Source organism: Rhinolophus sinicus, chromosome 8 (assembly GCF_057876585.1).
Source record: "Rhinolophus sinicus isolate RSI-liver-muscle chromosome 8, RSI-T2T, whole genome shotgun sequence".
Classification (NCBI taxonomy): Eukaryota; Metazoa; Chordata; class Mammalia; order Chiroptera; family Rhinolophidae; genus Rhinolophus; species Rhinolophus sinicus.
In genome coordinates, this window is record NC_142508.1 from 66,183,768 (window position 1) to 66,194,993 (window position 11,226).

Sequence of the window (11,226 nt, forward strand, 5' to 3'; positions counted from 1 at the left end):
GGCCTCCTGAGACAGCCATGCCCAGTGCCCCACGGGCGCACCAGCCTGGGCAGGAAAATGTAACTCGACTTTTACACAAGGCAACACGTGGAAGCAGAAGTGTTCCCGACTTAGCAGCCCTGATTTTATGATCACAGGTGGGCGGAAATGGGTGGCAGCAGGCGAGCTTGGTGGGGGGAGCAGGAGGGGTGAGACAGCGCCGCTTTTGCCTGCAAGGCTGTCTGTGAGGAGGCCTTCGTGGGTTACGGGGCGCGCGTCGCGGTGGGTCCCACCGGGGCGGGTTTCGGGGTGGGTTCTACCGGGAAGGGGAGGACCTGGTTTCGCTTTCGAGTCCCAGGACTCTTTTCACGTTATTCCTCATCGTTTTGGTGACTATAGTCGCATCGACGAGACACACGATTGCCGCCGCGAAACACAAGGCCTGTCAGACACAAGACCGTGTATGGGAAGGAAAGGGGGTGTTATTTTGCAGCTCAGCAACAACTTATCTTCCCGAACCCCAGTCCGGGATGCCGGATGCTGGGGGCCTCTTTTCCCTCTCTGACCCTCCACTACCTGCTGCGGCCCTTTCTGCCGTTCCCAGAGAAAGGGACTGTGGAAATGGTGGGTTTTGCTGCTAGTAATGACCTTGCCTGATGCCCGAGGCGCCAGAAAAGAACTAGAGGAGGGCAGTGGCCCCAGGAGTCTCCAGCTCGGGATGGGCTCCTGAAACAGACGTCCCTCTGTGGAAAGGACACTGGGGCTAAGTTTGAAAGGGCAGAAAGGAGTTTCCCAGGGGACCAGCTGGGAGGAAGAGAACTCCAGGTACTGGCTTGAGGTCTCCAAGGGATCTGGTGTGGCAGAGGCCTCTGGAGCTGGTGAGTGAGGGAGCAGAGTTGAGGCCGGGGAGATGCCGTGTCTGGGACTTCATCAAGAGGAGAGGTCAGGTGTGCCAGATGCAGAATGGAGATGCAGACGGAGAGTGAACCAGGCTGGAGGCAGAGAGACCAGTCCGGGCTGGTGGGGCTGCTGCCATCCAGGTAAGAATTGATGGAGATCAGCGGGTGGGGGCCTCTGGAAGGCAGGGGAAGGCTTGGTGGCTGAGTTAGCAGGTGGGGATCAGCTGTCTGCCTTGGATGTTTCTCTTTATGGTCACTTAAACCCCGCTGCTTAAATGAACTTTTCCTAGGTAGGTCTTGCCCCAGCTAATCTGTGAGCTCCCCGAGGGGGAAGGGACTGTATCTCCAACACTGAGTTTAGGCCTGGCACAATCCAGTGGGATTGACAAAATATTTACTGATTATGGAATGAATTCAATAAATTAAACTTTTTTTTCTGGATTAATTTCTGTTCCCATTGCTTGACTTCTTGAGTCAAAGTCTCACCTCCCCACCCCCAACTTCCAAGCATTTAATCTGCCATATCTTGTGCTCTTCATATGAGGAGGCTTTGTGACCCAGGGCAAGGTATTTTACCTTAGTGCCCATATCTGTGAAAATGAGAGTTGTAAAGATTAAGTCAAAATGTGCCTAGCCTTGTGTGGGGCACATGCTGAGAACGTCCTTCCTTCCTTCCTGAATAGGTTGGGTCACACACCTTTGATGATGCACTTGTTTTTTCCTACCATCATTCTTTTCATGTGCTTTTCTTCTCTAGTCCAGAAAAGTCAAAGTCCTATTTATAGACAAGAACATCTTGCTGAAACAGTTAAAAAAATTGTACAATTCTCAAAATGGGTTCAACAGACTTGTTTTTGTCCCTATCTGGAGAATGAGAATGAAGATTTTCATGAGCTTAGAGTTTGCACAGTTTCATATCTTCCGTAGAAGTCAGTGCAAGAAAGAGAAGGGGTGGTCATGGGGATGTTGTTCTGGAAATGAAATAATGATGGTCTGCCGGTTTCCCTGTTCAAAGAGTCTTGAAATACTGATCTTAAGTGGAGTCACAAAGACCTCTACTTACCCCTCCAACATACAGTAGATGGTTTTTTTCCTTTTCTTGTATTGTCAAGGAGGCAACTATGAAAAGGGACACAGCTGTAATGAAACTGTTGATAAGATCCTGTAATACAGATTTGAAAATTGTCAGCTTTACATGAAAATGTGTTTCGTAAAATATTTAAATTGGTCAATTAGCCATCTAAGCATGGATGCCTTTTAAAAACTTTCTCTTTGAATAATACAAAAAGGAACCCTCAGCAGCATAATTCTTACATCTTCCAGAGACATGAGTTTATTTGATTTTAAGTTCTTGGGTAGGATTTTGTCAGCAGAAAAGGGTTTAATTTCATTAACACCAGTAAAAAACAAACAAACAAACAAACAAACTAAAAACTGACAACTTTTCTATTAGACTTTTCTTAAAGGGCATACAAAAGTGAGCATGGAAAAAATCTAGAGGTTAGGGGGCCAAATTGGTCTTCCATGATATGATTTTTTTTGAAGTCTTGTATTGTAAATTCAGCATTCTATTCCACACTATGTTTGTCTTAATATAAAAATAAAATTTTAGGTTAGCGCTCCACGGATTTAATTCTACTCCCTAGTCTGCAGGTAGAACCGATCCTTTGGCAGGTGGGTCATGTGATTCTGTAGGTTAACATAGCCCAAGAAGGCAGGAAGCCACCTTAGGAGCATGCCTGGTATTCTGAACTGAATGCCTGTGCTACTGACTTCTGCTGTTCCCTACGATATGGCCACAGTTGAGTCTGCCCTGACATGTATAGGCTATTAGTGTCCTTCCTTCTGGGTTTCCTTACTGGCTTCTTTAACTGCTAGCCCAATCTGATGCTTTGTGTGCTAAATAAAGGGTAAGGGTGAGTGGGTGGGGGCTCACCCCTGAGTATAAGTAGAAGCTGGGCTTTGGTACTGGAGCAGTGATGGAAGAGAAGGTACTCGATGTGTCAGTGGCACCAGTTTATAGAGAGGGCCAAAAGCCCAGGGTGATATAATCATGATAGGGCCCAGATGTCTAATGGGAACATTTTCAGTCTTAAAGTCTTGGTGGCTCATTATGCTGTTTTGTACACCTGAAACTAATAAAAAAAAAAGTCTTGGTGGCTTGACTTGGTAGTGTCAGCCTGTCTGTGCACTTGCCCAAACATAGCAAGGAGCCCTGCCCTCCAGTGTGTGGAATCATAATGGCTCTAATGAAGTGTGTTCAGTGTGCCAAGTTTCCCAGTCATTGTCTCATTTAACGCTCATAAACACCCTGCAAAGGCAGTATTATTATGATCTGCATTTTAAGAGGATGTAACAGAGGCTTAGAGACGTTTATTAAATTGCCTAGGATTGAGTATCTGCCAAGGAGTGGAGTCAGAACTCGGGTCACTGTTGTCTCCCCTCAGGGACACCCAAATAAGGAGGAAATGAACTATCTCCCTAGGATGGACGTGCAGCATCCATCTTTTGGCATTTTCTGTGGAAAGGGTCGTGGAAGGTCAACATAGTATGGGACAAATACCGTGAAAGTGTTTTTTGTTGATGAAATCGTTTGGCCTGCCAATTCCTAGATGTGTGACCCGGGGCATGTTTTATCACACCTCTGTGCCAACCTGCTGATTTTTAATATGGGGATAATGATTGAGATTCATTGTGTTGATCTGAGAATTACATGGCATAACGAATCTGAAAGCATCAAGTAAGGTGCCTGGCATCTAGTCGGTGGTGGGAGTACCTCAAAATGTAGATTCGTGACAGATATCCTCAAAATGTGCACAGATAGCAAACTTTCTGCAAACTCCAGGTGTTTCTCCTGTTTTTATTGGCAAGCAAGGAGCCCTGTTGTGGACTGTGACTTGCCTCTTGGAAGGGCACTAATGTCTATTATTTGGGCACCTGGTGGGTAACACTGGAAGGGGACGTGGAGTAGGGCTGTGAGGATCAGAAATGTTTCAGCTGGGTCATGTAGGCTGTGCGGAGGTCTGGCCATCGTGGGGCAGGCACCGCGGTTTGCAGCTTTGCAGGAAGCTTAGCACCTGAGGATGATGTAAACCAAGATATCCAGAGATGTGAGCAAGGACGCTTACAACTAAGGGGTGTAGTGTAAACTTTTTGAAATAAAAATTAACTAGCTGTGGTCATAGATCACTGAGAATCGGGATGAGAGTACATTAATAATGATAATAGGAATAAACCAAATGCAGACTAGGCCTCCCTGGGCAATCGCTGACTCCCTGTCATCATTCCATCTCCTCGTTTGACTCCCGGATGTTATAGTTTACCCTGGTCCTTACGCAAAAGGAAGTGCTCTCCTGAATTGTCCCTTGGAGCTAATGCCTTGTACCTATCATTCCTCTTGTAACTCACATTTCTTGAGCACTTACTGTGTGTCATATACTGTGCCACATATACTGTGTAAATACGTGATCTCATTTGATTCTCACAACAAACTCTCATTAGCCCCAGTTTACAGATAGCGGAGCAGCTTGTCCGGGGTTGACTTGAGTGACCAAGGGCCTTCTCCTGACTAACCCCACTTCCTTTTGCCTTGGACACAGACCTTCTTGTTTGGCTTCATCTTTGACACAGAGAGAGATGTTTTCCTTGATGGGGTAAAACTGCAGCTGAGCCTTGCCACATGCAATAGGACTTCTGGTTCCCCCCCAAATGCTGTCCTCACTCACCTTTTTCTTCCCCCCTTGACTGAATACCCTATTGATTCAGGTAACCTCCTCTGACTCAAATGAGAGATGGGTTTGTTACTTGACTGTTACTTTTCCATAAAGCTCTCAGACTATTCTCTGAGATAAACAAAATGGTATAGAATTACAACTGGGAAAGAAAAAGATGCTTTAATGGTGAATGCTGATTTTTAAAAATCACTGAATATTAGAAAAAAAAAGTAAAACATTTAAATTTGTTTCACAAAATGTGATCTTTGTAACAAGAATTTATAAATAGTAAATATTAGATGGTAGTCAGCTAACTACAACTTTCGTTGGTTCCATTTGTGCCTGGAGTTCTCCAAACACATGGCAGAGCCTCATTAGAAATCACCAGACCTGTTGGTTTTCATTAATCTTATTTGAAGGGGATATTCTAAGGCTGAACTTATAAATGTAAAACTATTGCTGGTAATTTTTGAAACATTACTTTTATAGAGTTTTAGCTTAAAATATGTTTATTATTATTTTTTTAATTGCTTTCTATTGGCAAAAACATCTGCTTGACCAGGACTCAAGTTTCTCTGACCATACTGGATAATATTTTTCACAATGTAGAAGTGTTAAAAATATGGGCTATTCAGAAGACAATAATTACAAGTCATACTTTTCTTGGGTACACTGACAGATGACACTAGACGAGGGTGGGTAAAATTGATCATGAAGTCTAAAAACGAAGACAGTGACTCCTCCGTGGTGGGGTGAGGAAAGCTGTCTGCTTACTAGCTCTGATGCAGCGCCATGCTGACAGGTCAGGGGCCAGATGAGGGTTGGACCTGCACCCTCCCCATGGGTGTCAGGGTCCCTGGCACAGCCTTTTCAGAAGTGAGAAGCTGCAGTTGAGACTAGGGTGTGGGTCCCCAAGCCCAGGCTCCATCATGGCTCCAGAGAAGGAGACTCTGCCAAAATATGGTCCCAGAGTGCACTGCCCTCTCAGTAAGTCATTTGGGAGGCCAGTACCCCCTGTCGCTGCCCTGCTGAGGTCTGAAGCCCTGATTTATCAGACTTCCTGTCTCCCTGCTGGGGACTTTCACCCTTAGCCCTTTGCCAAACAAGAATGGGAATAGAGGAATAAGGACATTTATCCTGGTGTGAGCCTTTAAGGAAATTGCCACTTAAAATTAGTACTCCTTTATCCTAATCCTGTACCTTCTGGCACAAAACCATCCGCCAAACAAGGGCTGAAAGATAGTGGCAGCTGTGAGTGCTGGGCCCCTCTCGTGTGTGGGCAGGCCTTCAACCAGCACTGAAATAGTTACAGTGAGAAGTAGGTCCTGTGTTCTCCGGCGAGCTGCACTGGCCTTTCGCTAAGGTCCCAAGTGACTCCCGCAGCTTGATGCCAACACATCTCCAAGTGTACCTACTCTCTGAAGTTTCAATTAGTCACCTCGTAGGCACCAATACTGTCATTGAGCCAGCACATGTCTTACCGTGCCAAGCCTTCCCTGTTATTATCCAGTGGTAGCTATTTACCCCTCTGAGCAATCTTAGATGTACATGTCCTTCAGCTTATGGGACCTGAAAGGGCAAATTCGGAAGGAAGGGACTGGATAGGAGAAGAGAACGCAGTTTTGGATCCTGTTTGGATGGGTCTTTTCAAAAACCTTCCAAGTCAATTAGCTCACCACCTGACCAACTATGTTGGTTAGTATGTAGTTGCTTAGTATGTTTACTGCGGGTTAGTTGAGCATCAGAATAACTGGGCCACCTTTGTGGTAAGACAGTTTCCCAACTATGAAGCTGCTGGGAGTTCCTGACGCTTTCCATGTGCTGTTCCAGGCCTGGGCCCTCACCTTGGACGGCAGTGGCAAGGAAAAGGCAGGGGCTCTGAATCATACTCTGGGCTCCCATAGCCCTCCAAAGATAGGAGAATGCTGTCACCCAAGGACAGAGGTAGCAAAAGGGGGCCTGGCTTTATCAGAGTTGACCAATGACCAAAAGCCTGCAATGCTGCGAAAGCTGTCCTGAGCCTCCTGGGTCCTACGAGCACAATTCCTCTCACAGGACCTTCATGGTTCATGCTGAGGAGACCCTAGCTCCTGCCTCCTTCTGAGACACTTCCTGGACACGCCCCCTGGGCCCTACAGCAAATCTGGCGCCTTGAGGCTCTCTTCAGCTCTCCAGCATTATGGCAGTGGACCTTTTCTCAGAGGGCTCTGGTTCTCCTGCCACAGCTGCTGACCTTGGCACTGTGGGACCCTCAGTCACCCACACCCAAGGCCCTGTGCCCCCCCCAAGATAATCAAAACTCACCCTTGCCTCCAATTTTGAGGGAAACCATGAGGAAACAGGAGAAGATAGAGAGAACATAAAATTTAGAGAATCTAAGGAGAACAAAGATGTCATGAGGGTGGAGCTAGAGAAACCATCACAAACAAATAAGGCATAAAGTCTGGGCTTTCGGAGTCAGACACACCTGGGCTCAAACCTGAGTTTCCATGTGCCTACATATGACCATGGGCAACTTAATCACTTTAATCCAATTTTCTCACCTGTCAGATGGGGAGTGGGGGATGACTACAACCTCACCGGTTGTTGTGAGGATGAAATAAGGTAATATATGTGAAAAAAGTATCTGGCACATGATATGTGCTCAAAAACATTACCTTCCCCTCTTGAAAATGTCATGGACAGAGATTTGAGTTTCCCCTCAGAAATCTCTCCATGGTTATAGCTCTCCATAATTAAGAGGGTCTTCCATACATCCAATTAAAGTTGCTCACATTTCGCTTTGTCTGCTCCCTGTTGCTCGGCTCTCTGTGGCACAGAGAGCTCAGCAGCCTTTTCAGAAAACCCATCAGACACTTAAAGAAAATATTTTGAGTTTTGGATCAATGCAACTGATCCTACCTTAAGGACAGAAGAAGATACAATAAGGAAATGGGGGTGTGGAAGAGGCCTGAGCTCAGAGTTAGGATTGTTCGCAATGCAAGATAACCTGGTAAAAGCCACTCGGCTACCTGATGGGCCTGCTGGCCCCTTCGTAGTGAATGTTTACTCTGTGCCAAGCACCGTGCTATTTTCTTTAAATACCTTTAAGTATTACAGGAGCCCTTGAGGCAGCAATTATCATCACACTTTTCCTTCCCTGAATTTCCTGGATGGGGAAACTGAGGCTAAAGTTCACACAGCTGGTAAGGTGCAGGGCCAGGAACTGGGTCCATGCCTGTACCTGGACAAACCTATCGTCCCTGTCTAGTCTCCACAATAAATAGGATTTATCTGAAACATTATGCATTAGCTTCAGGAATTTTTCAGTTGGTAAAGAATGTGAGATTCTGGGAGAAAGCTATGATGAAGGCTATACAGACAATGTCTTTTCCTGAATACCGCACCGTCAGTCACCCCTTCTGGAGTATGGACCCTTAACACATGTGAAAAGGTTGACTCCTGCAATCTTTCAGGGCATGAGTGACAAGTTTCTACAACTCTGCCCTGTCCACCCTTGCTTTTGGGGGGGATGTTTATAATCTGTTAGAGAGGGTGCTATTTGAAAAGTAGAAGCATGTGCTGTTTTCTAAGCAATAGGTGAGAAATGTGTTTCCCTACTGAACATATGAATTAAAACTTTCTTTAGGACAAGCTGAAAAGTATCAGGCGTTCAGGACCGTAGTAAGATGGAAGCACGTATGTGTGCTGGTTGTCCTGTAGACAGAGGCGTCCAAGGAATCTTTCTGGGAATTAGGCTAGTTTCTCTCATGGGACTAGGGCAAAACCCTAACTGTCACAGCTCAGCTGTGTCCTTGTCTAGAGAGATAGCTCTTGTGTTTTCACTTGAGGAGAGAGGCTCTACTCTGCAGCTGAAGGCAAAGCCTATATTTGAATTATGAAAATGAACACTTACAAGTAAGGGCCAATGTATACAAGTCATCAAGTGGTGAATGGTTAGCATATAGATTAGAATAAAGAAAAGAACGATGCAGGTTTCCAGCACTGTGATTGCTATGTATAACTCATGGGTTCTGGAGATGACGAAACAAGCTATTGCTTCCATGAGAAGACTCTGCAAGAAAGGAAACAATTTGTTTTAATGCATAGAGGCTATTAAAAAAACCCCTATTAATTGTCAGAATGTAAATCTGATTATATTGCAATTATCTGTATTGTTTTGCACATTTTATTTAAATTTTTAAAAATATTTTTAAGACATGAAATAATGAACATGCACACAATAACGAAGGGTGAAAAAATAACTTCGGTTTCTTTCTTCTCCCTCAGCCCAACTCTAGTCTATCTCCTTAAAAGTAACCACTGTTCACAGTGTATATTTTATACCAGAAAAAAGTATGTATATACAGGTAGGGTAACCATACATTGACTTTGACAGAGTAAGGGAGAGCTCCAGCTTTCTTTCTTTCCAAACAGCTGCTGATTATTCCAACATCATTTATGGGGAATCACCAATATTTTCCCCACTGATCTGATATCCCATCTTTATTATATACTAAATTCGCAGGTGTATTCAGGTCTTTTATTGGGACTGTTCTCTTCCACTGATTAGCCAATTTCTTCTCTAGTACTTTTGAAATTACAGGAAATTCATTTTTGTATCCCATTATCTGACCTGGTTTCCCATTCAGTACTCATTCTTAGATTGTTTATGCCTACCGTACTTGTCTTGGTCAAGTTCCCCAAACTAAGCCTATTGGTATTTTAATTGAGATCTCATTTAATTTATAATCTGGAAATGTATTACAAAATTTAGTCTTACTATTCAAGGAAAAAGTATGTCTTTCCAGTTATTTTAGTGGTTTTTAAATATCTCTGAGTAGAGTTTTAAAGTTTTCTTCATATAGGTCTTTCAAATTTATTTCATCTTAGATATTTTATTTTGATGGTTATAAAGAAAAAAGCTTCTGTTTTAAGTGGCTGCCTGCTCATTTTTACCAATGCATTAGTAGAATTATCTTGTTCTAAATTGTTTCCCAGTTTTTGAGTTTTTTAGTTATTATGATCTTATCAGCTAAAATATATTTTGCCTCTTTTTTCAGGTGTTCTTATTTCTTTTTCCAAATTGTGACAACTAGTGGTTCCGGAAAAATATTGAATAACAGTGGAGGTAGTGGACATCCTTTCTGTTCCGCATTTTAATGGAAATACCTCTGATGTTTAATTATATATGATGCTGACTTTTAGGTTTATTTTAACAATGTCAATGAAATATCTATGTATTCCTATTTTGCTGTCCTTTCTTTGGTCTTTCTCCTTTGCAATCAGAGATGAATGTTGAATTTTGTCAGATGTGTTTTGTATTCTACTTGATATAATCTCCTAATTTTTTCTCCTTTTACTTATAATATGGTAGATTAGTTTAATAAATTTAATAGTGAATCAATCTATGCTTCTTCATGGTGTAGTTTTAAAAAGTACTGATGAGTATTTTCTGCTAATATATTATTAATACTTATTGCTTTGAAATAAGTGAGATTTCTGTTTAGTTTTCTTTTTCTGAAGTTGGTCAGATATTGATATCAGTGTTATACTGACTTTGTAAAAATAGTTCAGAAGTGTTTCTCAATTTTCTGAAAAACTTTAAATAGTATCAGAATTACATCCCATGAAGGCTTGAAAGAGTTAACCTGTGAAAAAGCCTGGGTCTGATACATTTTTGAAAGATACGCATTTGATAAGTTTTCATTTTCTTCTGTGTTTATATTGGTCTGTTTAGGTTTTTCTCTATTCTGGGATCAGTTTTGGTAATTTATATTTTCCTTGAAAAATCAACTGTTTCATCCAATTATTCAAATTTGTTTTGGAAAGCACTCTGCGGATCCTTTCAGCTTCACTGGTGTTTGCGATTATTTTCCTTTTCCGGTTTCTGACTTTGAATATATGCCCTTTCCTCCCCATTTTCTCCCTGTTACCTTGGCCAGTGGTTTATCAATTTTATTGGTCAATTCTATTATTTTTGTTTGCTAATGTACGCATTTCTGCTATTATCTTCATTGCTTCCCTAATTCCCTTTGTGAGGGGAAACCTGAGAAATAGAAAAGACAGTAAAAAAAAAGCCAAATTTAGTAGAAAGGTTTGATGTGTGGGAGGAGCCAGGGGAGAGGAGGAGGAAAGGTGAGGCAGAAAAGGGTGATTGGCAAAGGGACCTAGGGAAGGTTCCCGAGGCTGACGCATGCATCCGCTCAGCCGGGTCACCCGCTCTCTCTGCTCACCAGCCTCACGACCTTCAATGCTCCGGCGGGCGAGCAGAAAAACTGCTTGAAGCTGTCCCTGATTTTGGGCGGGACTCTGGCCCGGCCCTCCACACGCTTTTGGATGGCCTCCTTCTCCGATTCGCTCAGGGGGGACACTTGGTGTTCAGCGGGCGTCTGGTGTGGAGGCCCTGTGGGCGTCTTTGAGGGTGCGGTGTTCCTTGAGCGTGCAGGTTGCTGCGCCACGGGTGCTCCTTGCACGGAGCGCTCAGGACGCTCTGGAGCGGATTGCCCAGTGCCTCCCGGGCGCTTCTTGCGCTGTTCCCGGGATTGCAAGTCCTTTGAAGGTTCCTTGGCGCCTTCAGAATTCATGGTGGGCCCCGGTCCTGGCTATGTCAGGCTGGCCCTTTGTCTCTGACCCCTGCCCCGCGGAGGCGGCCG

General features: G+C 43.9%; 1 protein-coding gene across 1 annotated transcript; it reads right to left on the bottom strand.

Moving 5' to 3' along the window:
* Positions 1–281: 281 nt before the first annotated feature.
* On the bottom strand, positions 282–11,158 carry CMTM1 (CKLF like MARVEL transmembrane domain containing 1). Its single transcript, XM_019753496.2, has 4 exons — positions 10,807–11,158; positions 8,487–8,645; positions 1,942–2,040; positions 282–421 (listed from the first exon to the last, which is right to left on the bottom strand). The coding sequence occupies exons 1-4, from the start codon at positions 11,155–11,157 to the stop codon at positions 296–298; spliced, it is 735 nt and encodes a 244-aa protein (XP_019609055.2). The 5' UTR covers position 11,158; the 3' UTR covers positions 282–295.
* Between the last annotated feature and the right edge of the window lie 68 nt (positions 11,159–11,226).

Bases quoted from the DNA above. Each gene is read 5' to 3' on its own strand.
- CMTM1 (XM_019753496.2), bottom strand. From the start codon at position 11,157: ATGAATTCTGAAGGCGCCAAGGAACCTTCAAAGGACTTGCAATCCCGG. The intron at 2,041-8,486 runs GTAAGTGTTCAT...TCTGTATTACAG, and splicing joins GTATACATTGGCCCTTACTT to GATCTTATCAACAGTTTCAT. The intron at 422-1,941 runs GTAAGTAGAGGT...TGTGTCTGACAG, and splicing joins ATCTACTGTATGTTGGAGGG to GCCTTGTGTTTCGCGGCGGC.